Source organism: Eulemur rufifrons, chromosome 14, assembly GCF_041146395.1.
Source record: "Eulemur rufifrons isolate Redbay chromosome 14, OSU_ERuf_1, whole genome shotgun sequence".
NCBI lineage: Eukaryota > Metazoa > Chordata > Mammalia > Primates > Lemuridae > Eulemur > Eulemur rufifrons.
This window is the reverse complement of record NC_090996.1, coordinates 8,262,228-8,290,148: the sequence shown is the minus strand read 5'-3', so window position 1 is coordinate 8,290,148 and position 27,921 is coordinate 8,262,228. Positions and strand designations below refer to the sequence as shown.

Here is a 27,921-nt window from a genome sequence, read left to right as displayed (position 1 = left end):
TTGATATAGTGCCTGGGCCAATGTCTGACATAGTAAATTTTTTTTTTTTTGTGGAGACAGAGTCTTATTCTGTTGCCCTAGGTAGAGTGTAGTGGTGTCGTCATAGCTCACAGCAACCTCCAACTCCTGGGCTCAAGGGATCCTCCTGCCTCAGTCTTCTGAGTCGCTGGGACTACAGTTGTGTGCCACCATGCCCAGCTAATTTTTTCTATTTTTAGTAGAGATGGGGTCTTGCTCTTGCTGAGGCTGGTCCCGAACTCCTGAGCTCAAGCAATCCTCCCACTTGGCCTCCCAGAGTGCTAGGATTACAGGCTTGAGCCACCGTGCCTGGCCTTGAAATAGTAAATTCTTAATACTAATGTGTTGGATGAAGAAAGTGAGGAATTAAACAAAAACAGAACTCTCCACGAGTTGCTCTCAATGGGCAGGGGAGAGACAGCAGCATCTGAGGGTCTCTGGGAAGCTTTTACTGAATAAACTTGCTCCTGCCCTTCAACTAACCTCTCCGACCCCTGCTCGAAAGTTCCTATGTGTTCTGGTAGGATGGAGGCTGGAGGATGAGGAACCCAGGTGAGGCGGGCCACTAGCATGTGAGAAACCCAAGCACATAGAGGAAGTTTGGCCTCAGTAGACCCAGGGCCACCTGCAACAGAAAAGAGAGAGGCGGTGGCTGGGGACAGGAGAGCCACGGGTTGGCTGGAAGGTGGTTGGTTCCTTAGAAGCCAATCACTCCTTTTTTTTTTCCTGTCCTCTACCACCCTGCTCTGTTTAGTAATGACCTTGTCTCCTGCATTATGAATCCACTGTTTCAGCTGAGGCTGTGACTCTGTGGGTCCATTAAGACTCTCCTGGGGCAGCCAGGCATCCACCGAGTGCATTAGAGCCCAGCCAAGCAGGCTGAAGGCACCAGGGGCTGGCTCGACTTCCGGGAGGAGCTGGGTTGCTGCCCCAAGACTCCCCCTCCCTCCTCCCAACCAGCAACTCCAGCAAATCCACGGTGCTTGATTAAGGGTGTCTGCACCAAGCAGGTCACCACCGCCCCTTCTTGGGCCTCAGCGTCCTATGCAACGATGACTCCTTCCATGTGCGAGCAGTTTTCTTATTGAGAGCCCGTCCGCACATACGATCTGCATGTACAGATGGCCTGGACCCACCCCTTATCAGCAGTGTGATCTGAGTTAAGTTCCTGAACCTGAACCTGAACCCTCCATTAGCCCCAGGTTCCTTGCCAGTAAAATGGAGATTGTAACGATACTAAGCTCATCGGCTTGTTATGAAGACTGCAGGAGCTAAAGCTCAGAGCACGGTGCCTGGTGCACAGCGAGTGACGAAGGAGCGTCGTTGCTGCTATTGCGCGGGTTGGTTCTGTTATTGTCACAATGAAATGAGTTGTGCAAGACGATCTCTAGGACTCTCTTAGGTCCTAATATTCACTTTATTTATTAAAATAAACATATAATGAGCATTACCATATGCAAAGCACTCTTCTAGATATTGAGGATACAGAGATGAATAAAAGAAGAAAAAGGCCGGGCGCGGTGGCTCACGCCTGTAATCCTAGCACTCTGGGAGGCCGAGACGGGAGGATCGCTCGAGGTCAGTGTAAGGCTGGTGGCAGGTACCCCTCCCCTCCCTAATGAAAAAAGAAGAAGCCCCTCCTATCCCTCAATACCCACCCCAAAGCTGAAACAAAGAAATTCCTTACTGCTCGTGCTGACATCTCCTGGCTGAAGAAGCTCCCACCCTCCAGCCCTAAGAACCTATATAAACCCACTCAGACTTCTGGGCGGGGTGGCTTCTGTAGTTCCACTGGTGGGACTGTGAGGCTCGCCCGGGTCCCTCTCTCGGGACTCGTTACCCCCACCCAGGAGCACCCCAATAAAGCCTCTTTACTTATCCCTTTCAACTCTGCTCGTCTTTCTTTCTCTGGCGCTGGCTCCTTCAAAGAACCCTTACAGTCAGGAGTTGGAGACCAGCCTGAGCAAGAGCGAGACTCCCGTCTCTACTAAAAAAATAGAAAGAAATTATCTGGACAACTAAAAATATATAGAAAAAATTAGCTGGGCATGGTAGCACATGCCTGTAGTCCCAGCTATTCAGGAGGCTGAGGCAGAAGAATTGCTTAAGCCCAGGAGTTTGAGGTTGCTGTGAGCTAGGCTGACGCCACGGCACTCTAGCCTGGGCAACAGAGTGAGACTCTGTCTCAAAATAAATAAATAAATAAATAAATAGAAGAGAAAAATCAGGCCGAGCGCGGTAGCTCACACCTATAATCCTAGCACTTTGGGAATCCAAGGTGGGAGGATCACTTGAGCCCAGGAGTTCGAGAGCAGCCTGAGCAACATAGTGAGACCTCATCTCTAGAAAAAATTTTAAAATTAGGCCCAGGTGTTTGAGGTTGCAGTGAGCTAGGCTGATGCCACGGCACTCTACCTCAGGAAATAGAGTGAGACCCTGTCTCAAAAAAATAAATAAAAATTTAAAAAAAGAGAAAAATCCCTGTCCTGGCAGAGATCACATTTTGGTGGGGAAGATAGACGTTAAGCAATAAACACCATAAACGAGTAAACGATGTCACGTGTGGGAAGGTGGCGCGAGCCAGGAAACAAAGACAGCAGGTAAGGAGCTGGGGAGTGGGGGCTGCTTTGCCATCTGAAGAGGTGGCCAGGAAAGCCTTGTTGAAAAGGTGACATCTGAGCAAAGACATAAAGGAGGTGAGGGCACGAAGCCTGCGCGTTTCTGGGGGGAGAATGTTCCAGGCAAAGGCACTAGCCAGTGCAAATGGCCTGAGGTAGGGGTGTGTGTGGCTTTGTTAGAGGAGGAGCGGTGACTAGAGAGGCCTGAATGAGGCGAAGAGGAGCAGGTGACATCAGAGAGAGAATGGAGCCAAACCCTGCAGGGCCCTGTGGCTTATTGTAAGGACTCGGCTTTTATTAAGACAGAAATGGGGGCCGAGGGGGAGGGTGAGTGGGACAATGAAGAGGTGATAGGATCAAAGGATCGCAGGCCCTGGTGGCCCCTTCGGGGTTCTAGAGGAGGAAGGTAGAAACACAGGAAGTGGTGGCCAGAAAGAGAGAAGCAGGAAACTGAGTGACTGGTAACTAAGAGGTCAAGGGCGTGCACTTGGGAACAGGTGGCTGAGACTGGGTGGAGGGCAAGGAACCGAGAGGCCAGATGTGGGAAGATCAGCTATGTGCACGTGGAAATCACCGGGAATCAAGATGGGAGTAGTGTTGGCAAGAGCGGCAATGAGCCAGGGCTTTAAAATATGGGCTTTATCATTATGTAGATGTGGCGAGGCCAACAGACCAGGAGAGGGTTGCCATCAAAAGATGGTTGGTTATACACAGAAATGGTCCTGAGAAGGGCAAAAGTTCTTTCAAAGAAATTTGCTGTTGTTTTTTGGAGACAGTGTTTTGCTCTGTTGCCCCAGCTGGAGTGCAGTGGCATCATCATAGCTCACAGCATCCTCAAACTCCTGGGCTCAAGCGATGCTCCTGCCTCAGCCTCCCGAGTAGCTGGGACTACAGGCATGCGCCACCATGCCCGGCTAATTTTTTGATTTTTTAGTAGAGACAGGATCTCGCTCTTGCTCAGGCTGGTCTCAAACTCCTGGGCTCAAGCGATCCTCCTGCCTCAGCCTCCCAGAGTGCTAGGATTATAGGTGTGAGCCACCGTGCCTGGCCTCTCCCAAGATTTTGAATCTTGAGCCAGAGAGTACTGGCTGAAGGAGGAATGGATGGATCCGCCTGACAGTTTCTGCTACCAGACCTTTCTGTCTCCTGCTCTTGCACCATATTGGTTATCTACTGCTGTGTAAAAAATTGCCCCCAAACTTAGTGACTGGAACAAGAAAGAAATGCTTATTATCTCACAGTTTCCGCGGGTCAGGAATCCAGGGACAGCTTGGCTGAGTGCTTCCGGCTTAGCCTTTCTCACGTGGTTTCATTCCGCAAGCCAGGAGGGACGCTGCCGGCACTTGAAAGCTTGAATGTGGCTACAGGATCTGCTTCCAAGATGGTTATTTACACACATGGCCGGTGGCAAGCAAGGGTTCCTAGTTACGGGGCACGTGGGCCTCTCGCAAGGCTTTTGAGTGTCCTCATGACGTGGCAGCCAACTTCCCCCCAAGTGAGCAAACTAAGAGAGTGAGCAAAGAGAAAGCCGTGGTGCCTCGGATGACACCTCTGCTTCATTCTAGCAAGTCGCCGCGTACAGCCACCTTCAAGAGGAGGAGATTAGGCTCCACCCCTTGAAGGGAGGACTATCAGAGATTTTGTGGGCATATTTTAAAATCACTGCATGAGTCCGTCGGAGCTGCCCTGGTTCCCCCAGTCACAAGCCTCTTCTCCCACCTGCCTACACCCCAACAGCAGGGCTGGCTTTGCTTCACGCTCCCGAGTAGCCGGGACTACAGGCACGGGCCACGACACCCAGCTAATTTTTCTATTTTTTGTAGAGACAGGGGCCTTGCTCTTGCTCAGGCTGGTCTCGAACTCCTGGCCTCAAGCCATCCTCCCACATCAGCCTCCCAAAGTGCTAGGATTACAGGTGTGAGCCACCACACCCAGCCTCAAGAAAATGTTTTTAAGGGGATCTTGCTTTGCCACAGAGGATCCCTGAGAACTCGGGCTGCCCTTGGCCCTCGTGTCCACATGCTTGTCACCCACCGAGGGTCAGCCCACTGCCCCCGACGGAAGCCAACACCCAGCCTACGGGCCCTCGGCCCTTTCCTGCTCTGGAGTCTCACTGCTGGAGTCAGGCTGGCCCTCCTTTCCCTGAAAATGAACTCAGCCACCCTGTGTTTTATTTTGGTTGGACACCATCAGAAACTATGGAGAAAACGTATTCCTCAAAAGGCTGTGTTTTCCCACAATCAAGACACCTGATCGGGCATTAAAAAATGGAACCCTAGAAAAATAGTGATGGAAATTTGGTCCTAGCACTATGTCAGAAATAAACCCTGTCCTGTATGTAAGTCTTCTTTATCTATATAGATTGCCAAGCTCACAGTGCTAGCTGTGTAATAAACGTAACTGTTTTTCCATAACTGGGCAGGGGATCCTCTTCCGAGCTCCTGGTCCTCCAAAGGGCAAAGACAGTCTCTGGCAATTCAGGTCCTCATGGAACCTTTCTCCAGCTCTTACAGTGCCAAGGGATGGGGGGGGGGGGTGTCACGTCCTTGGTTGTCCTTGTCCACCCACACTGACAGCCTGGAGACATCCTGTTCTCTCCCTGCCCTCAGAGCCTGGTCCCTGCAGGTCTCTGCTACGTCCACCTGTTCGGGTCTGCTGGCTTCCTGGGCTGCAGCCTATGGCTCTTGGGTTTACAGGACATGTCCTGCTGCTCCCTGCACCACACTGGGACCTGCGGGGTGGTGTGGGGCAGTGGGGGGGGGGGGGGGGCGGGTCTCCCTGCCAGCTCAGGGAGTCTCTGGGGCGTTAATGCTGCAGTGAGCCCTGCCTACCAGAAGGGGAATATGAATTCCTTCTGGCCCAGATTCCCAAAGCTGTCTGTGGTTTGGGTCACATTCCCCTCTGTTCCCAGCACTCAGCCCCCAAGCCAGGATGGAGGGCCATTTGCAAGAACCAGACCAGTGCCTAAGCTCTCTGCCCTCCCCCTACCCCCAACACCCCTGCTCAGACAACTGTCTCTAGTCTGGGGATGGGGTGGCTGGATCCTTTCTCCGTTCTTCTCAATCTATTGTTTATGGCATAATTGTGCCATCTCAGCTTTTGAAACTCAAACCCTAAGCTTCTGCAGAAGCTTTCTTTCTGCTTTTCTGCTGTATCTCTGGGTAAAGGACAAGGGAAAAAGAAAGGTAGGGGAAGGCGGGGAGGGTGGAAAGGAACCTCAGGGGAATATCTCAAAAGATTATCCTGCCACATCTGTATTCACAGATTTCTCCCTTTGGGGAACTTTGCTTCTAATTTTGCCCCGGGGAATCTCACATCCAGTTTTGGTGGCTCCATCAGACCACAGAGCTCCTTGCCGCCTCCTCTCAGGAAGTGACACCCCATCCCACTTCCGAAGGTCACCACCAGATGGTGAGCCCCACCCTCGCCGCGGAATTTCTCTCCCAAACCGTCCCCTCTCTGGACACACTGAACATCCCTCTAGCTCGTGTTCTCTCTCGTAGTCCCGGATTCCACTCTTGCCTCTCCCGCAACCTACGTCCCTCAGCCGCTCCTGTCATTCCTCCTCCTCATTTGTCCATAGACCCTTTCACTTTTTTTTTTTTTCCCCTGCTACATGTTTTGGAGAAGTGACATAGTGACATAGGCAGTCGTTCCCCTGCTCAGAACTAATTCGTGTCTCAACTCACCACAATTTAGCATCTGTGCAGTAAAGAATTAGCTTTACCCAAAGAGAGGTCTGGCCTTCGCCTTTGACTCCTGGGAGGTGATCACTAAGCCCTTGGAATGTCCTGCTAATCGGAGTGTCTTTGTACACCTGGGGGCCTTGGGCCATGCTGGACAGTCTAACAATGTGATTTACGATGGGGGCTTTGGACCAGGTGGTATCAGCTCGACCTCTGGAGCTGGAGGGGCTGGAGACCAAAGCCAGCCACACAGGTGGCCACCATGCCCACGTGATGGCGCCCCAATAAAAACTCTGCACAACCGGGCTCAGGGGAGCACGGTGGCTGGCACTACATCATGCATGCTGTCACGCATCATCACATTAAGAAGCTCCAAGTAGGGGACAACTGGAAGCTCCACGTGCTGAACCCTCCTAGATTCTGCCCGTTGCATCTCTTCCCTTGGCTGATTTTAATCTGTGTCCTTTTGCTGTAATAAACCATAACCGTGAGCATAACAGCTTTCAGTGAATTTTGTGTGTGCTTCCAGTGAACTGTCAAACCCGAGGCTGGCTTGGGGACCCCCAAATTCTGCAGCATCCACACATTGACTCAAACTGCTCTCTCAAAGGCACAGACTTCCACTTTGTCGGTCCTCTCCTCAGTCGCCCTTCCCTGACCTCTTGGTGGCCTGTGACACCGTTTATCTCACATTGTTCTCCCACCTGGGTGCTATGGTTTGAATATTTGTCCACAACTCATGTGGAAATTTAACCCCCAATTTGGCGGGATTGAGAGGTGGGGGTGATTGGGTCCTGGCGGCTCTGCTCTCATGAATTGATGAATCCATTTGTGGCTTAATGGGTTGTCACAAGAGTGGGACTGGTGGCTTCATTAGAAGAGGAAGAGAGACCTGAGCTAGCCCAGGCCCCTCACCACGCGACACCCTGCACAGCCTTGGGAGTCGCAGAGTCCCCACCCGCAAGAGGGCCCTCACCTGGTGCACCCCTTCAACCGTGGACTTCCCAGCCTCCAGAACTAAAAGAAATAAACTTGTTTCTTATAATTACCCGGTTCCAAGTATTCTGTTATAAACAACAAAAAACAGACCACGACTCTGGGCTTTAAGGACATGGAAATCTGGCTCCCTCTACTTCTCTGACTTCATTTTCTGTGTCTCCTTTCACTTCTTCTCCACGACCATTTCTTGTATATATTTTTTATCATCATGCAAGCAAAACCTGAACACGGTGGAGCTGAGCCTCTGACTCAGAGCCCTGTCATTGTAAACTTCCAACGTGGTCCCCACTATCACGCTCCTGTGCCTTAGTCATCCTGACCTGGATGCATAATTTAAAACCAGGTAAACTTTAAACACATGGTATATTCTAGAAATACATCCTTTGTTGGATAAATGTTTTGCAAATATTTTCTCCCAGTCTATGGCCTCTGTCCTAAGTCCTCTTCTCTTCTCTAACCCAGGCCCACAGCTTCACCCACCATCTCTCTGAAGGTGACACTCAGCTGACATCTCCAGCTCTGTCAGCCCTTCCGATGTTCCGACCGCCTGATGGACATCTCTGTGTGGCATTTGAAACTCAGTGTGTCCACAAATGAACTCGTTATCTTTCCCTCAAAGTATTCCTCCTCCTGGTTGGTGGCATTATTTTGTTAGTATAGGATGAGATCAACTTGCCCTGCAGTCACTTGACCCTGGTCTGCCACCTGGGTCAATTCAGTGCTATCTCCCCCCTCCTGGCTTGGGGGCACCTGTGTGGCTTTGGCTTGGGTTCCTATTTTGGCTCAGTTCCTGCCTCCCTGGCTCCTGACTTGGGGTAGCGCCTGGATCCAGTTTCAGGTCCTGCCTTAGCTCCTGATCCAACCAGGATGAGACCCATTCCAACCCGTGTGCCCTTTTAAAAGGTTTTTTAAAATGGTCACCCCAGACAGTGGTGGGTCCCTGGTAGGTCTCTGCTGCCCCCTTACTGGTCACCACCCTTCTCTCCAATCTACTCCAACTCCCTACACACACACACACATGCACGTGCACACACACACATGCATAATTAACACTTTAAGCACCAACATGAACATTTCAAGATATAGCAAAATCTATAGAAAATACAGCTTTCCATCTTGGAGCTCATATTATGCACTAGCTAGTAGTAAGCTGAAAGTACATTTTAACCAACCTATAAAGCACTTCCTTAGGTGTTTTTGTTATTTGTGTCTATCAATTATTTTTTTATATTTACATTTTCTTAACCTTATTTTTATTTTCCCTTTTTTTTTTTTTTTTTTGAGACAGAGTCTCACTCTGTTGCCCAGGCTAGAGTGAGTGCCGTGGCGTCAGCCTAGCTCACAGCAACCTCAAACTCCTGAGCTCAAGGGATCCTCCTATCTCAGCCTCCCGAGTAGTTGGGACTACAGGCATGTGCCACCATGCCCAGCTAATTTTTTCTATATATATTTTTTAGCTGTCCATATAATTTCTTTCTATTTTTAGTAGAGATGGGGTCTCGCTCCAGCTCAGGCTGGTCTCGAACTCCTGAGCTCAAAAGATCCGCCCACCTCGGCCTCCCAGAGTGCTAGGATTACAGGCGTGAGCCACCGCGCCCGGCCAACCTTATTTTTAAAATGATAAAATATAGAAAAGCAATAATCTCTCTCTATATATGACCCTACCTCCTGGATGGTATCCTTTCACACCTTTTTCTGTGTTCATTCACACAAAAGCATATATACAGTTATATGGGATTCTTTTTTTGCTTGTTTTTACTGAAGTAGAATCATTCTATACACAATAATCTGCAACTTGCTTCTCTTCCACTTGACAATTTTCAAGGACATCACTACCAGTCAACAAATACAGATCTAACTCTACCCTTTTTTCTTACTCATACACACAGAGACATAATTTTGCATAAGTGGGATCCCATTCTTGTTTAATCCCCCAAACATCTGGAGAAACATGGCATTCTCATCGCTCTATTCTAGCACTTACCTCCTTGTGTAGGGTATGTCTTTTTTTAAAACGTGTATCCATGACCAATAAGTAAACTTATAACCTTATTAGTCCTGTGTCTCCTCTAGAGTAAGAGCCCAAGTAATATCTGCTGAATGAATGAAAGCTTGTGTTGTTACTTTTCCTACTTTACAGCCAGATAAGAGTCTCAGAGCATTAAGCAACTTGCCCAAGAACACACAACTAAAATACTCACTCATTAGTTCAATAAGAGACAAATAATGCAATTTATTTTAATAAAAATGGACAAAAATATTTAAGGAGACGGGGTATTTGCATAGCCTCAAAGTAGCTCTCCCAATTTTTTATTAATTACAATGGGGAAAACAGTAACTTTACAGTGAAGAAACATGATCTCCAGGGGTGGAAAACCTGTGGCCTTGGGGCCACATGTAGCCTTCTGTATCCTTGCGCTCGGCCTTTTGACCAAATCCAAATTTTACACAACAAATCCTTTTAATAAAGGGATTTGTTCAGCATTTGTTTCATGAAGTTTGGATTTGGTCAAGGGGCTGCACTTGGGGGTCTATCTGGAGGGCCACATGTGGCCCTGAGGTTGCAGGTTCCTCACCCCTTCCTGAACTAAGTGACTGAGGTTTGTTTTGTTTTGTTGAGACAGAGTCTCACTCTGTTGCCCAGCTAGAGTGCAGTGGCATCATTATAGCTCACTGCAATGTCAAACTCCTGGTCTCAAGTGATCCTCCTGCCTCAGCCTCCTGAGTAGCTGGGACTACAGGCACACGCCTCCACACCTGGCTAATTATTCTATTTTTAGTAGAGATGAGGTCTGGCTCTTGCTCAGGCTGGTCTCAAACTCCTGAGCTCAAGCGAACCCCCTGCCTCGGCCTCCCAGAGTGGTAGGATTACAGGTGTGAGCCACCTTAGGCTGTGACTGAGGTTTAACACCATCAGTGATAAAATGTATTTACAGAGTGTACTCCTTGACAGAATGTGCTAAGAAGAGCACATCACTTCTGTCATATTTTACCAAAAATTCATAACATCAATATAATCATGAGAAAATATAAGGTAAGCCCAAACGGGGGGACATCATATAAAATATCTATTCAAAAGTGTCAAGGCCACAAAGCCAAGGAAAGACTGAAGAACTGTCACTGACTGGAGGAGACTAAGGGAATTTGATAGTTAAATACAATGTGGGATCTTGGATTGCATCCTGGAACAGAGTAAGGGCATTAGCACAAATAAAGTCTGTAGTTTGCCAATAGTACTGTACCAATGTTAATTCCTTAGTTTTAATAATTGCACCATGGTTATGTAAGATGTTAACATTTGAAGAAACTAGGTGAAGAGTAGATAAGAACTCTTTGTACTATCTTGCAACTCTTCTATAAGTCTATATTATTTCAAAATGTAAAGGTTTTTAAAATGGGCAAAAGATTTAAAAAAACACTTTCCCAAAGAGAATACACACGTCAAATAAGCATATGAAAAAACACTCAACATCATTAGTTATTGAGAAATTTAAACACTCATGAGATACCAATGGCTGAATTAAAAAGACTGACACCACCAAGCGTTGAAAAAAAATGTGAAGCAACTGGAACTCTCATACACTGATGGTTGGAATGTAAAATGATACAACCATTTTGGCAAATAATTTGACAATTTCTTGAAAAGTTGAACATACATCTATCATACAACCCAGACATTCAATCATAGGTATTTGCCCAAGAGAAATTAAAGCATATGTTCATAGAAAGACTTGTACATGACTATTCATGGTGGCTTCTTCTTCTTCTTTTTTTTTTTTTGGTAATAGTAAAAAACTGGGAACAACCCCATTGTCTATCAGCAGGTTAATGAATAAACATATTGAGGAATATCCATACATTAGACTACTACTCAGCAATAAAAAGGAATAAACTATGGATATATGTGACAACATAGATGAATTTCAAAATTATCCTTAGTAAAAAACGTCAGACAAAAAAGAATACATCCTGAGTGATTTCATTTGTATAAAATTCTAGAAAATGTAAACTAACCTATAGTGGCATGAAGCAGATCAGCAGATCCCTGGGTACAGGGACAGGGGAGGTCAGGACGCGTTACGGAGGAGTAAGAGAAAACATTTGGGGATGACGAATATGTTCATTATCTTGATCGTGGTGACAGTTTCATGGGTCTACTCAGTCAACCCTTGGTATACAAGGAGGATTGGTTCCAGGACCCCTGAGTATAGCAAAATCTGTGCATACTCAAGTCCTGTAGTCAGTCCTCCAGAGCACACATATAGGAAAAGTTGACCCTCCCTACACTTGGGTTTCACATTCTAAGAATACTGACTGTATTTTCAATCTGAGTTTGGTTGAAAAAAAAAAAAATCCATGTATAACTAGACCCAGCCAGTTCAAACTTGTGTTGTTCAAGTGTCAACTGTACATATATATATCAAAACTCGGCCGGGCGCGGTGGCTCACGCCTGTAATCCTAGCACTCTGGGAGGCCGAGGTGGGCGGATCGTTTGAGCTCAGGAGTTCGAGACCAGCCTGAGCAAGAGCGAGACCCCACCTCTACCAAAAATAGAAAGAAATTATATGGACAGCTAAAAATATATATAGAAAAAATTAGCCGGGCATGGTGGCGCATGCCTGTAGTCCCAGCTACTCGGGAGGCTGAGACAGGAGGATCGCTTGAGCTCAGGAGTTTGAGGTTGCTGTGAGCTAGGCTGACGCCACGGCACTCACTCTAGCCTGGGCAACAGAGTGAGACTCTGTCAAAAAAAAAAAAAAAAAAACAAACAAACAAAAAAAAACTCATCAAATTGTATAGTTTAAATATACACAATGTAATGTACAGTAGTTCCCCGTCTCTGAGGTTTTGCTTTCTGCAGTTTTAGTTGCCTGCTGTCAACCTCAGTCCAAATATAGGTGAGTACAGTAAGTGCAGTAGTACAATAAGATATTTTGAGAGAGAGACCACACTCACATAACTTATATTACAGTATAGTATTATAACTGTTCTATTTCATCATTAGTTGTTACTACATCTCTTATTATGCCTAATTTATGAATTAAACATTATCATAGGTATGTATGTACAGGAAAAAAAAGTATATATAGGGTTCAATACTATCTGAAGTTTCAGGCATCCACTGGAGGTCTTGGAACGTATCCCCCTTGGATAAGAGGGGACAACTACAAATTAGTTACATCTCATTAAAACTATTCAACATGTGTATGTGGGCTCCAGGAACCTGCAGAAATAGTGTGATTAGTTTATATATTCTTGCACCACATGCTAAATCAGATTCAAAGTAGGTGTGGAGTAGGACATATTTCTTCAGTTACAGAGAGGCCAGTGATAGGACACTTATTCCTCCATGGGGTTCCCAGAGATTAGGACTTAATGTCTGGAAACCTGCATCTCTCAAAAATCTGAGAGAAGTGGATCCTAAATTGCTGGGAGAGAAGGTAAGAGCTGAAAGCACCCAGCAGAACCCTGTAGTTTATATCCTGGGGGAGGGTTTCCCTCAACTCTTGGCAAAGGGTTTTGCTGCTACAGCAAATGAGAGATTCCTTATTTTTAACTTGCTCCGAGTTTCATAGAGGAAGGTAACGCACTTGAGCCTTTCCCCACAGGGTGCCTCCAAACCACAAATTCCTGATTCCTACTCTGGTTTATTCTAATAAGAACTAAGCTGATCCCTTAATCCCTGTTTAAAGGGCCCGTGTTTATTGAAGCCATAACTCTGGGCAAAGGGTCATGAATCACTCTTTAGCTGGGTCCAGCGAGTGGGGCGGGTGCAAGACTGGGAATGGGCACACAGAGGTGATGTTATTAGGACTCCTGTCTGTTTCTCTGGCGTTTTTCCTTGTAGACACATCCCTGTGAGCCCCCTGTACTGGGAATCTCCGAATGCCCCTGCAGACCCAGCTCTCCACTTTCCAGGGCTCTGTGCCTGGAGGGAGGGGTGGGGGCAGCACTGATGGCTTCCAGCTGGGTTTCCCAATGGGAGGCACCAGCAGGAATCAGAGGACAAAGGTACAGAGACATTGGGGTATTCATCTCCCAGCTCCCTCCCTGCCAGGCCACTGTTCCACAGTGACTGCGGTTTTCTACCTAAGGGCACAGCTATGGGCAGGTGCCTCCTCTCCCATGACTTAGAGCCCCCTCCCCTGTCCCTTTAGGTCTAGAGATGTTAACATCTTCCCACTATTCCAACAATCTCTGCTGCTTTACCTGCCTGGACAAGTTCCATTACCCAGGTCCACATCTTTGCACCAGTTCCTTCTTAAACCCTCATTAGCCCTTTGAGTGTGCAATCCCTCTCCTGCTACAACTCAGACCACACACCTGCACAGCCCCAACAACCACCTTCATGCATAGTCTTTATCTCCCAACAGTGCACAGGTTGACCATGGACCTCCCACAGGTCCCCGAGACTAGACTGCCCTCCCCTCCCGGCCTTGGAGCTCCTTGTGCTTCTCCTATTGTACCTCCCAGGTTCTTGTTTCCATCCACCCACCTGCCCACTAGCCATATTTATGTTGATAACGCTCTAAATTTCAGGCGGTTTCCTCTTTTGTCAACCAGTATACCTCCCTCTTCCCAGACATAAAAGCTGGGAAATTAGGTGACATCTAATCCCTCCCATAGAAACCCAAGGGAGGGTGTACTCCCAAAGCCTCCCACATAAACAGAATTCAAGTATAGGTGAAAGCAGCCCCGTCCTTGCTAAGCAAATACAGCCTCAAGGCAATTTCCCCTTCCGTCAGCCTCCCACCCCTTCCATCGTTCCTCTACACTAATTCCCGCACGGCCTGGCGCCCCATTCTCTTTGACCCAGCCTTATTCACATAGCCTCCCAAGGGAAGAACTTTCTCCTCTCCCTTCTCTTCCGGGCCCTCCTTGTCCCACCCCCTGCTGGAGTCCCCCGTGGGTCCCCCTCCCACGTTGCCCCCACGCCCGCGCCCACGGTGCCAGCTGCGCCACGCGCACGTCTGAGCAAAAGCCTCCGGGGCTCCCTAGCGCCTGCGATGCCCGCCCCCTCATTCGCTTCTCTATTGAATGTGTGAATTTTTACCAAAAGCTCTAATTTTAAAAAAATACATTTGAATCACCAAATTGTTTAATGCTTAAAGGTGCCATTCATTAGAGTTTCAAAGAATTTTTTTAAAAAAACACCTAAACTGGAGTTTAACGGACAACTTGCAACTTTCTTCAGCATCTCCGCCAAAGATCCCACCTCCCGCCGCCTATCGGTACCTCGGCCGACGCGGGAGCAGGACTGCAGCGCGGCCAGAGCCGCGGATAAACGGAAAGTGTCTGCAGGGCGCAGGCGGGAGCGGCGCGGAAAGCAGGTCCCAGGGGTCCCGCGGCCCAGCCCAGAGCCCTCGGCTCTGCGGCACCACAGGGCCCGGGACGGGGGGAGCAGAACGGAGCAGCCCGGGGGCCGCGCAGGGGAGCCGGGCGCCGAGCCTGCCTGGGCGGCGGGGCTTCGGGGCAGCGCCTCCAGGGCTCCGGCCGCCGGGCTGGTCCGGACCGAAAGGGGTAAACAGACTACCTCAGGCCGGCCGGGACTCCGGGGGAGGCCGCCGCCCCCGCTCGCATGCTGACCGCCCGCAGCCAGCGACCGCGCGGTGCAAGCCCCGGAGGCAGCGAGAAGGCGGGGGTGGCGCCCGGGCGAGCGGGGACGGCGGGTGGGGGAGGGGAGACGGCTCGCCGGGCGTCGGGGCGGGGCGAGCGAGGGCAGGTCGGGGCAGCCCGCCCAGGCCCCGCCCCCGCTCCGCCCCCGCCGCGGAGGGCGGGCCCACGGTGACGGACAGGCCTTCGGGCCAGTCACGGCGCGGCTTGCCGCCCCGAGAGACCAGCCCCACCGAGCTGACAGAGGGGCTTAGGAGAGGGCGGGGGCGGGCGGGGAAGCCTCTCGGCGAGGGGCGGGGCCGTGGGGAGACTGGCAGCGCTCCCAGCCAGTGGGAGGAGGGAGCCGTCCCGTTAGCGCCGGATCCCCGCGGGTAGGGCGGGGAGGGTGGCGCGGTGGGGATCCCGGGGCTGGCGAGGGCCCCTGACTCGGTTCCGCGCGGCGACATGGACCGGATGGCCAGCTCCATGAAGCAGGTGCCCAACCCGCTGCCCAAGGTACTGAGCCGGCGCGGGGTTGGTGCGGGGCTGGAGGCGGCGGAGCGCGAGAGCTTCGAGCGGACTCAGGTGAGGACGGGGGACCCCGGGGCATCGCTGAAGCACCCTGAGAGACGCGGTGTCCGAGAGGGACTTTGAAGGGAGCAGGGGTCTGGCAGGCCCAGGAGAGGACGGGGCGAGGGGCCATGAGCAGGGGGCATCTGGTGCGCAGAGCTAGGTGATCCCGGGAAGGTCGGGGACCCCGGGCCATCCCAGCTGTCCCGGGGAGAAGGGCAGGAGGGGCAGGAGCGGGCTCCGAGGAGCGGGCAGGATCCGTGCCGCGCGGCCGGGAGGGGCCAGAGCGGGCGGGGACCGGGCAGGGGGCACAGGGAAGGCGAGGGGAGGGAACCGAAAAGGGGGCCGAGTGGAAGCGGTGCTCCTAAGCAGGGGGAGCGCACTGGGTGTCACTTGGAGATGCAAGTGTCGGGCGGAGATTGGGGGCACTGGGCTGGGAATGGGAAGGGTGGGGGACCTTTCTTCTCCTCCGGATCACTTCTTGGTTGCGCTCACGACCCCTTCCTCCCCGCCCCCCGCCCCTCAGCACCCCTCGGTGCCTCTTGCTTGGCTCTCGCCAGCCCCAGCTGTCGACTCTAAGGCCAGGGCAGAAGGGGTCCGAGCGGAGAGGAGGAATGTAGGAAATGCCAAGTGTGGCCGAGCTTGGAAAATGACTCCGGGGCTCGATAGGGTGCTAGTCAGGGGCAGGAATGGGGGTGCTTGGGCTGACCGCCAGCTGCTGGTCAGGATGAGCTGCCCAGGGGTGCCCAGAGCCCTGACTTGGGGTCTTGGTTTCATCCACCAAGATGTGCCTGACAGCTCATAGGCAGACTGCCCTATTTGTCCGGCCTGACCAGGGCTTGGGGCCAAAATTCCTCAGTGTCATCAACAAAAAGCCACAATCCATTTTTACCTCAGAGTTTTTAATGCCTGGTGTATTGATTGGACTGAATAAAGCTGACATGTTTATGGTGTTCATCAGTTCATTTGTATGTAAAATCCATTTCAAAGAGTACAACACTTCTTTTAATCCCAGTGCCAAAGTTGTATGGGTAGATTTGTTCTCCGCTCTTGCTCTCAGAGTGGAACCTTTGAAGATCCTGTTGGGCCTCTCCTGCCAGAGGCTGGTCCCCTTCTGTGTTTGTTCTGCAAGTATGTGTCACTTTTTCTTCCCCCAAACCCTGTATACTTTGAGGGACGGGGCTTCGGGGTTTTAGATAGAAAAGCTAGTAGGATCTGACTGAGGTTCTGTATATGGAATCGTGCAAAGAAGAAAACTTTCCACCCCAAAAGATTTTATTCTCTTCTTACTCTGAAAACCTCTGGCCCAGGCAGGTGTGTCTGGATGGTGTGAAGTAGGGAATCTCCTCTCCCTGGGTCATCTCACCCCAGGAGGGAAGGGAGAGATGCCCATTCACATCTGTCTCCCTAACTTTATGGGCTGGACTCCTGAAAAGAAGGAAGTCTTCTGTCAGTCTCAGGTGCTACTGACTCTGCTAGTTGCCTAGTCACATGACACTTCTTGCTTCATGAAACAGTGTGCATATTCTTTTTTTTAATGAAAGAAAAATAAATAAATAGGAGTTATCTTATGACAACCCATTCCTTCTAGAGTCTCACATAAATAAAAACTGGAGCAACAGAGAAATATGCCTAAGACTTTGACCCACTATAGTGATAGAAATTAGGTTTGTGAAAGTTTCCACCCATGGCTGGCATGTCCCCTTGTTATCCAGGGACGGCCTAACGAGACTCTAGGTCAGTGCTGAAAGTCTTTAGGGGAGTAGGAGAGTAAAGAAAAAGAAAAGAGAACAAACCCAGCATTACTCAATCGCAAAAAATTTTTTTCTTTAATGACTACCTATCAAATGTATTATGAAATATAAAAATGAAGTATAAGAAAAATGTGAGTTAAGATCATGAGACTCAGCCAAGGTATAATAATTGTAACATTATTATTTTGGCACCATTCTAAGTACTTTATTGTACTTAGAATATTGCCTTTTTAAATCTAGACAAGAACTGATGAGGTAGGTATCAGCCACATTTTACTCTGAGGAAATTGAGGCACAGAGAGGTTAAGTAAGTTGCCAGAGATCACACAGCTAGAAGTGGTCCCAAGCTTTAATCACTGCTTTGTGCTGCCTCCGAGTCCTGAGCAGGTATGTCCCTGGCATTGGAGATAGAAGATGTTGGAGTTTTACAGCTGGTATGTGTATGGGCTATGTGGCCTCAGGCAAGTTGTCTAAGCCTCTGTTCCTTATTGTAAACTAAAGATAATGCTTACCTTGCAGGTTTATGGTGGGGATGAAATTAAATAATATGCATGAAAGCATTTTGCAAACTACAGAGCACGATTTCAGTGATGACTGTTATAATCTGACTGGGGAGACGAGACATAAGAAAGCAGAAGTGTGAGCAGTCGTGCAGGCTGTGATTAACTTTTCCTTAGAGGGGCTGAAGTGTTACCAGGTAATAGGGTAATTACCAAGAGTGCATGGATGAAGTACAGGTTATGGGGGTGGGAAAAGATGGGGAGCCCTCATGGAGGGCTAAACCACACCTTTCAGCATGAGTTATTAAAGTAGCACTTGCTGGGTGCAGGAGGGGGTGGGGCATTCCAGTACTGGGGGTGGGGTGGCGGTAACAGAGAACATCCAGGTGGGTGCAGAGGAGACTCATTGGCTGAGGTGGCAACAGGGGCAGAATTGGCCACTCCCTCCTCTGAACTCCGGTAGCAGGGTGTGTGAACTGCTAGCTCCCGTTACCTTGTACTGTCATCGTCTCTCTCTGTGTGGCCCTCAGTGAACTATGAGCTCCTTGGGCGCAGGACTGTGTCTTGCTGAACAGGCCATAGTTGAGGGTAGAAGATTACTCAGGTCAGCAGGGAAGCCCTGGTCCACGGGAGACACCTGTCATTACTTGATGGTTTTTCCTAATGGCCTCAGGTTTGCTCCTGGCCTAACCTTGTCTCCCACACGCCTGTCAGGGGATTCTGATCGCTTTGCCTGCCTTCCTGTGTCCCGACACCTGTACCCTGAAACCAGCCTTGTATCCTCACTCCTTCCGGGAAGCCTCACCTCCTCAGCTCTTGTGGCACCATCCTTGCACTTCACCTGGCCACTGTCCCTCCCAGAGTGGATGCCAGGGACCCTGAGGGCCCAGCCACTGCCGCAGCCCCATCTCCAGCCAGACCCCTGATGTGTGTCCCCCACCCAGTGGATTGCAAGCAACCTTTGGGCTTTAGAGAAATGAAAAGTACTTCTTGCCCTCAAAAAACCTGTTGTATTGATGTTACCTTATCTGGAGCACTTTACAGTTTATAAAGCATGTCTTTAGCCATCACTGGGGCTGCACGATGGTTAGGTATTATAATCTTCGTTTTATGGATGAGGACATCGTGACTCATGGAGCTTGGTCACTTGCCCAGGGTCATCCCATTGGTGAGTGAAAAGTTCAGGATTCAAAGCCAGGACTCCAGGTTCCAAGTCTCAAGGCCCGTTCTACCACACTGTCCTCACGTCGGCCAAGAGGATGATTCTGGAATGAACCAGGAGGGCTGCCCATCACAGACAAGCAAAATACCCTGTCTGTTTTTAGTTCGCCAGAAAATGGTTTTCTCTGTGGTTTGTTTATTCTTGCAACATCCGTTTAGTGAGCACATACCGTGGAGGGGCACAGAGATGAGTAAGATAAAGAGACCAGTCCCAGAGGAGCTGGTGAATCAGCGGGGGAGTGGACTGGCCACTGCGAGGCTCCCTGACAAGCCTCGCTGCTTCTGTGTGGCCAGAGGCCTGGCAGCACCGAGCTGTAGGATGGCAGCCCCTGCCCTGGACCTGCTGAATCACAGCCTGTGCTAGCTGGAGCCTGGACGTCTGTGCACGCTGAAGTTTGAGCTCTGGAGTAGGTGAATTCTGGGATTAGAGGAAAGGACGAGCCTGCAGGAACAGACTCTCAGAGGAGGGGCCAAACTCTGGTCACAGTCTCTTTGGGTGGAGCACACCGCAGAGTAAAGGATCTTAACAAATCGTGCATTGGGCAGAGCCTTGGTTTCTAGAGAGGAAGAGACAGAGACAAATATTTAGTGAGGGCCTGCTGGGTACTAGGAACATGCTAGCTGATTTATATCCCATTTTATAGCTCCGGCTCAGAGAGGCTGAGTGACACAGCAAGGTCACACAGCAAGTAAACAAAGAAGCTAGGACTTCAAAATCAGATCCAAAGTCCCTTTCTCCATGCTTAAGTTGGGGTATTTCTGCCATCTTGCTCATACTCTTCAGCAGATGCTCAGGCTTCGATTCACCAGCTGGAAAATTTTAGGGTTAGGCCGGGTGCAGTGGTTAACACCTGTAATCCTAGCACTTGGGAAGCTGAGGCGGGAGGATTGCTTGAGACCGAGAGTTTGAGACCAGCCTGAGCAAGAGCATGATCCTGGCTCTACAAATAATAGAAAAATTAGCCGGGAATGATGGCAAGCACCTGTAGTCCCAGCTGGGAGGCTGTGGCAGGAGGATCACCGGAGCCCAGGCATTTGAGGTTGTAGTGAGCTATGATGACACCACTGCACTCTAGCTGGGGCAGCAGAGCAAGACCCTGCATCCAAAAAAAAAAAAAAAAAAAAACAACTTAGGGTTGGAGTAGAAGGATTAGTAGTTCTCAACCCTGGCTGCGTGTTAGAATTATCTGCAGAGTTCTTTTCAAATATACTGTTTTACTCAGCCCCACTGTGCAAGGACTCTGTACGGTCCTGGTACCCTGTGGGCTCTGGGGTAGCTCAGGTTATACCCCCAAAAAACAAGATGGCCCAGGGCCTGCTTCCTGCAGGTGAGAAGAATCTGTATCTTAGGTTTGTTCTTTGTAAATGCAAATGCTCAGGACCACGCTAGGTGGTGCCCTGAGCCTCATACCTGGCACTCCTTCCCCTACTGCCCACTGACCAAGTGTCCAAAGTGCACACATTATCTGAGGTATGAGCAGGTGCCTTCTTGCAGGGAGTGCACCTGTTTCCCCATTTACTTCACGATCAGTGACAGCTTCTTAATATAAAAGGTTCTGTGCCCTCCTCACTCCCTTGGTGGGCATTGAAAACGTAGGAAGGAGGCCAAGAGCTTTCTCTGGGTCCCTGTTTTCACTCTTCTGGGTTTCCTCCCGCTGCTGGTCCTGACGGTAGCCAACATTACTGCCCACTTGCTCTGTGCCCGCAGGAAAGGCCTCACACAAGCAGCCTTTCCCGCCCTCGCAACAAACTGATGAATTACAGTCCCCGTGTCACAGAGCAGGAAAGCGAGGCTTCCAGGGCTTAGTAGCGAGCTCACGGATCCGAAGTAGGCGAGTGACAGATCAGGGACTGAAATCCAGAGGACCAGCCCCTGAGCCTGGCTTTCCAGACAGGTCGCTGTCTGTCCCTTGTCACTGCCTGGTGCCCTCCTGCTGTCTTCCTCTTTCCTCCCCCAGATGCTGGGGGTTCCCACAGCGCTGTCCTCACCCCACTTCTCTTTCATCTCCTGTCCACTTCCTCTGCCCTCACCTCCGTGTGAGGGTTTCTGTTCTCACCTCCCCGCCTCACCCTCCTGACTTCCCAGTCTGCATGACCACTTCCCACTGGACACCTCCACCACCTGGAGGCCCTGGCCGTAGCCCCCCTTCTCTCTGGTGTTAGTTGTGAGTCCTCCCTCCCTTCTTCCCCGACAGCTGCATTCTGTTGACTCCCCTCTAGGAGGTTTCTCTTGTCTATCCTTTGCTTCTCGCTGTCCCTGCCCTTATTACCTCCTGCCTGGACTTTTGGCCTCCCATCCGCCCTTGCCCCCTAAGCAGCCTATGCCTGACAGAGGGTCCCTGAAGTCCAGCACTGTTTCTGTGACTCCCTTTTTTCAAGAACCTTTGCTGGCTCCCTCGAGACCCTGCATGATGTGGCACCATCAGGGTCCCTGGTCCCTGTCCTTTTCCAGCCTTACCTTACCTTGCATCCCTCCACCAGACAGCCCCTGCAGTCTGGCTGCAGCCGGCTCACATATTCAAGTGAGCCGGGGCCCTTAGCCACCATGTGTTCTCGCCTTCATCCAAGCCCGCATCTTGGCTTCCCTTCCCGACTGTAACCTCTCACGGGCAGGATCTGGGTCTCAGTGGCCGGTGTAGACCCTTGCATGAGGCAGGCACCAGTGCCTGTTTGCCAAATGTATGAACATAAAACAGTAGGAGGATCCGAGTGCTGCGGGCAGGTCCCTACTTGCAGAGCACTTTTCCTTTACATATTTTAGAGATTCTCCCTCGGTCTCCTTTCATTTCTCCAATGAGTAATTTTTTTTTTTTTTTTTTTTTTGAGACAAAGTCTTGCGCTGTCACCCCAGCTAGAGTGCAGTGGTGTCATCATAGCTCACTGCAACCTCAAAACTCCTGGCCTCCAGCAGTCCTCCCACCTCATCCTCCCAGAGTGCTAGGATTCCAGGCATGAGCCACCGCACCCAGTCTCCAATGAGTAACTCTTACCATGTCCTGCCTTGTGTGCCAGGCCCGTGCACCCACAATGCCATGGAAGCCCCCGTCCCACTCCCTGAGAGTTAGGCTGTAGAACCCACGAGAGCCTCTAGGGCCGAGGAACAGAATTAGGGCTCGAGGTTGACTATTTGAGTTTCTACAAAGTTGAGAACACTTTATAAGCATTCCTAAAACATGGTCTTGGCCTTCCCAGGGCTGCTTTCTGATTAAGGCGGGACCTTTCTGAGCTAGTAGATATCACCAGAAAGGGAGAGGGACTGGCCTCGTGCCTCAGGCACCTGGACGTGGCTGACTGGCGGTGGCCTGTGTGCAGGTGCTGGAGTTTGGGGCAGGGGATAAGGGAAGTTAGGGTGAGTGCAAAGTAACATGAGAACACTCCCCAGAGACTGAGAAAATCTGGCTCTGCTACATAATTTCTCGTTTTAAAATGAAGTTGGAAAAGATTTTAGAGGGTCCTTCCAGCTCTCAAATATTTTAGCTTATAAAATTTTTGCAAGCCAGCTTTCGCACTGTGAAATAAGGACACGTGTTTCTACTGAGCTCCCAACTGCTCTCTTGAAAAGAGTTTTCAGGGCTCCTGTATATGGAATGGGGACCAGGTACCAGGGTCGAAAGGCTCTTGAAAGCTGGTGGTGCACCTTAGGAAGGGATGGGGAGTGTCCTTGTGGCTCAGAAGAGCAGATTCCCTGGCCTGCTTGGGTGCTGAAAAGGGTCCCTGTCTGGCATGTCTGCAAAGCACCAATGAGATTGTTTGTCCTCACCATCCCTTGGCTCACTCACTCCACTGCCAGGACCAAGTGTGCAGGAGATCTGGGTGTGGCGGTGCTGCGGTGGGCCTGCAGCCAGCCCTCTGCTGCATCTAGGAGGGCTGATGGCCTGGAGAGATGCCCACCTGGGAAAGGGAACTTGTCAGCCCCACCTCCCGACAGGGTGGAGGCTGCTTCCTGTTTTCCTGCCTGGGCAGGCAGGGAGGAACCCTCTTCCCAGCTTGTGGGCAGGATAGTCTGATGCTTGTGAGGGGAGAGGGACTGGGATTTAAGGTGTCCGCTGGCTGAGACAGAGGAAGAGAAAATTGCATATTTTTTTGGATGGGAAAGGTTGCTGTTGCTGCCTCTGCTAATACCATATGAGGCAGCAGAGGAAGCCTGTCTGCACTATTCAGGAAGCCAGTGTGGCTTAGGGCTTCTGTTTAACAACCGCTCACACTGGTTGTAGCTTAAAAACTTGTTCACACATGACCTCTTTTAAGCCACTGAACAACTGTGCAATAGGTGATTGTGGTCAGTTTTCATATATGGACACTGAGGCTCAGAGAGATTAAGTGACTCGCCCGAGAGCACTCAGGAAGTGGCAGAACTGAGGTTTGAACCTGGCGTGTCTGTCCCATATTCTATACTTTCTTTCTATTTCTCCCTTTCAAGCTGAAGCCTGGTCTGGGGCTGGTAACTTAGAAAAGGTACAGAGATTTTTTTTACCCTAAGTCTTTTCCAGTTGGCTTATTGGAACATTGAAAATTCCTCCCAGAAGAAAATTTTTGCAACACACATAACCATCAAAGGACCTATATTCAGAATATATACAAAAGTTAAGAGAAAAAAAACTTTAGACAAAAAGACAACCCAATAGAAAAATAAGCAGGAGGTACTTCATGAAAGAGGATAAACAAATTGCCAATAAACCTATGAAAGGGTGTGCAACTTCATTAGTAATCAGAAAAGTGCAAATTAACATTACAGTGAAGCCAGGCATGGTGGCTCATACCTGTAGTCCCAGCTACTCAGGAGGGTGAGGCAGGAGGATCGCTTGAGGCCAAGAGTTTGAGACCAGCTTGGGCAACATTGTTAGATCCTGTATCTACAAAAAATGAAGAAAATTAGCTAGGCTCAGTCATGTGCACCTGTAGTCCCAGCTACCTGGGAGGCTAAGGTGGAAGGATCACTTGAGCCCAAGATTCTGAGGCTGTAGTGACCTATGATCACGCCACTGCACTCCAGCCTGGGTGACAGAGCGAGACCTCATCTCTTAAAAAAAAAACCAAAAAACAAATTACAATGAGATACTGCTACATGCCCAGCATACTACCAACATTTCAGGATAGCTGAAATTAAGGGGAAAAAAAAACCCTGACAGTACTAAGCATTGGCCAAGATGTGGAGCAATGAAAATGCTTAGGTACTACAGGTGGAACTGAAAACAGTGGAAAACAGTCATCTGGTATTATCCTAAAATTACAGATATGCATACTCAATAACTCAGCAATTCCACTGCTAGTTATATACCCAACAGAAATGCACGTACATGTACCAAAAGATATTTAGAAGAATATTTATAATCATGTTTTATAATAGTCACAACCTGGAAACAACCCAAGAGTCCATCAGCAGAAGATGGTTATATAAATTGTGATACAGTCTTTCATTGGAATACTACACACCCATGAAAATGACTAAACTCTAGTTATATTCAGCAACATGGATGAATCTTACAATGTTCACAGTGAAGAAAAGGCAGACACAAAAGTACACTTTCTGTATGCTTCCGTTTGTATTAGGTTCAAAAAACAGGTGAAACAAAGCCATTATTTAGGGGTACTTGCTTAGATGGTAAATTTGTAAAGAAAAAAAGGAAGTGATTACCATAAAAGTCCTGTAAAAGTTATCCTTGGGTGCAGGGGAGGTTAGTGATTAGGAAAGTGTGCAAGGGACGATTCTGAGGTCTGCTAGCAGTCTGTTAGCCTGGGTAGTGGTTTATGATAATTCATAAAGCTGTATAGCTCTTTTTATTTTTTACTTTTTAATTTTTATTAGAGACAGAGTCTCACCGTGATGCCCAAGCTGGTCTCGAACACCTGGCCTTAGCTGATCCTTCTGCTTCAGCCTCCCAGAGTGCTAGGATTATAGGCATGAGCCCCTGCACCTGGCCAAGTTTTGTGTAATTTTCTGTATTTGTATTATATTTAAAAATATAAACTAAAAAAAAAAAAAAAAAAACCTCCTCCCAGGAAATAGGAGATGGTGTCCACCCCTCCTTGAGGTCTCTCTCAAATACAGCCTCACCTTGAACGCATTCCTGGTGCTGCCGTAGAACTGGGAACTATTGATTTATGAAGCGTGCATCTGCAAGCAGCATCTTCCCAGTACTGCTGTAACTTGTAGCGGGGAAGTAGAGACCTGTCATTACCCCACACTTGGCACGTTGCCCTTCAGTGTGCTGAAGTTGCGGCTTCCATCCATTTGTGTCTTGTGTCTACCTTCCTTAGTGCCAGACAGGCCCTAAATCTCTCACTCATCCTTTAGCATGTTGCCCAGCACCCAGCAGAGGGCTTTACTCCAGCTAAGGCTCAGGATATCTGTTAAATACAAAATTGGTTAGGTGTTGAAATGTTCTCAAAAGACGAGAATGAGAGAAGAAAGTGTGTCTCCAGGCTTAAAAGAAAGCATGTTTTAAATAAAATCAAAGACCTGGGTGGTGGGCTCCTGGGGCGTGTAACCCCAGGCTTGGTGGTTTGTATTCCAAAGATTTTGATCAAGCCGTGAATGATGGAGCCATGATGAGCCGCCATGCGAATCTGGGAGCTTGGGGAATGTCATCTGGGAACGTGGCAGAAATGCTACCTTCCAGCTGTGGTTCTTTGAGGTCTCTGGTTGGTTGCATGGTCCCTGGGGCCAGCCCACAATGGACAGTTCTTAGGCTTGGAGGTAGCTGTGTGTGAGTTATTATGTCTCACACACCGTGTCTCTTCTCCCATATTGGGCTGAAAGCACATGCCTTCTCTGTTTGGTTTTGCTTGAGTATGTCTTGACGGATGCTATATTCTTCCCTCCCATTTCCCATAATTCCTCAGAATGAGAGACACCGGCATGAGCTACATGGTCCCTTCTCTGAGCCAGACCCCGGGAAACTTCCTGTGGAGTAGCAGGTCAACCCAGGGGCTGGCCACCTCTCTGGGCTTGGCACATGGTAGGCATTCAAAAAAATGTACGTCGAGTGCCTTATTCGTCTTTGCAACTTCAGTTTCCTATCTCAGTGTCTGGCCCTAAGCAACGCTCAATAAGGGTTTGTGGAATGAAGGATAAAATATTTTGAATAAAGAACTGAATGAACATCAGCCATTTTTGGTTCCAGTTCTGAACCGTGAACCCTGATGAGCTGACCCTGCATCTGGAAGTGAAGCCACACAATTGGAGCCACCAAGGAAGGCCCCGTCTTAAGAGGCCAGCTCTCCAACATAACTATGGGTGTTCTCAGGGAACTCCTATTGGATGTCAGCTCCCTGGCTCATGCTTGGAGGTGACCTGGGGCTCTCCCGTTTCCCTCGAGAGCCTTGATCAGGGTGAGACCTCCCTGTGCAGTCTCTGCCCGTTGCTGCCTGAGCTCTGTCTCCTTCTCCTTTGTTCTCAGTTTTGGGGAGTCTCCGTTTATAAACCATCTCTGGTTATTCAAGCAGAAATTCTCCCAGTCGTCCTTGACACCCCCTATTCTGCACCCCCACAGCTAGCCCCTGAGTGCTCGTGTTTCTGTGTCCTCGTGCTCCACATCGCTCCTCCACCCACTGCCTCTGCCTCGGAGTTGCCTGGGCCTGCTGCCCTCCGGGCCCTACCCTCATGAAGTCACTCTCTTCCTAGCTGTCAGGGTTCTCTCTTTTAAAAGGGTCAGCTGCTTGTATCACCCCGCATTTTAAAAACCTCTGTTTGTTCTGCATTACTCTAAGCTGAAACCCAAGCTCTCTGGCCTGGCACAGAGCCCCACCTCGCTAGACCTGACCCCCTGTGCCCCGCTGCCCCCCATCCCTGCGGCCTAGCATCCCTGCCCCCCAAGCCCTCAGGGCCCGGCTGACACAGCCCGCTGCTCCCTGCCCTGTGATTTTCCAGGTGGTGCCATTTTTTTTTTCTGCCTAAGAGACCTGTCCCATTTTGTCCACCTGCCAAACTCTTCTTCATCCTTAAGTCCCACCTCAGGTGTCCCCTCTTGGGAACATCTCCCATTTCCCCTACTCTTTCAGGCAGGTTTATTTGGCTGTGTTTCTGTGTACTGGGGCAGTGGCTTTTGTCAGGCCGTATCAATGTGTCTGTCCGGGTCTGTGTCCCGCACTGGACTGGGAGCTTCCCCATAGCTTAGCCTTCTTCCCCCACCCCACCCCCAGCACAATGCTTGGCACACAATGGGATCTCAGTAAATGGGTGTTGAATGAACTAATGATGCCTGTCAAGGACCTGACTGCATTGGACTGTTGCTATAACAGAAAATGGAATAGGCCCACGCCTACTCCAAGGCAGGTGCCCAATGGCTATGTGAACATATTCAATCTGTTTCACATTGGACTGAAATAGAAGTTTTAGCAGCACTAGTAGCATAAAGGTGAGTGCATTGAAAGAGTGGAGAATTCAGTGGGAGGGACAAAGAGGGAGGCTTTTGTGTCTAGAGCCAGGGGACTGGGAGCAGATATTCCTGATTTACATTGCACAGTGGGGCTCATGGCGTCCTTTCATTGGCTTAGAAGTGTGAATGGTAGGCAGAACGATGCCCTGCCCCCAACATATCCACTCCCTAACACTGTCGTCTGTTAATATGTTACATGGCAGAAAGGACTTTGTAGATGTAATTAAGGACCTTAAGATAGGGGGAGTATCTTGATTATGCAGATGGGCCCAACCTGACCACATAGGCCCTTAAAAGTAGAGAACCTTCTCCCGCTGCAAGCACAAGAGAGATTCCAAGCCTGAGAAAGATTCCATGCACTGTTGCTGACTCTGAGATGTGGGAGGGCCGGAGGGTGACCTGTAGGAGCTAAGGGTGGCCAGCAAGGACACGGGGACCTGGGCCTAGATCTACAAGGAATTGGATTCTACCAACAACCTGAATGATCTTGGAAGCAGATTCTTCCCAGGGGACCTCCAGTACGGGAGACAGTCTTGCTGACACCTTGATTTCAGCCCAGGGAGACCCTTTGGCCTTCTAATCT

General features: G+C 49.6%; 1 protein-coding gene across 3 annotated transcripts in view; it reads left to right on the top strand.

Annotated features, from left to right (window-relative positions):
* Nucleotides 1–15,380: 15,380 nt before the first annotated feature.
* Nucleotides 15,381–27,921, top strand: part of HIP1 (huntingtin interacting protein 1) — a 146,992-nt gene continuing 134,451 nt past the window's right edge. For all 3 annotated transcript variants that reach the window (XM_069486352.1, XM_069486354.1, XM_069486351.1), the window contains exon 1: nt 15,381–15,500. In XM_069486352.1, coding sequence (XP_069342453.1) covers nt 15,381–15,500 — 120 coding nt within the window. The remainder of the gene's footprint in view (nt 15,501–27,921) is intronic.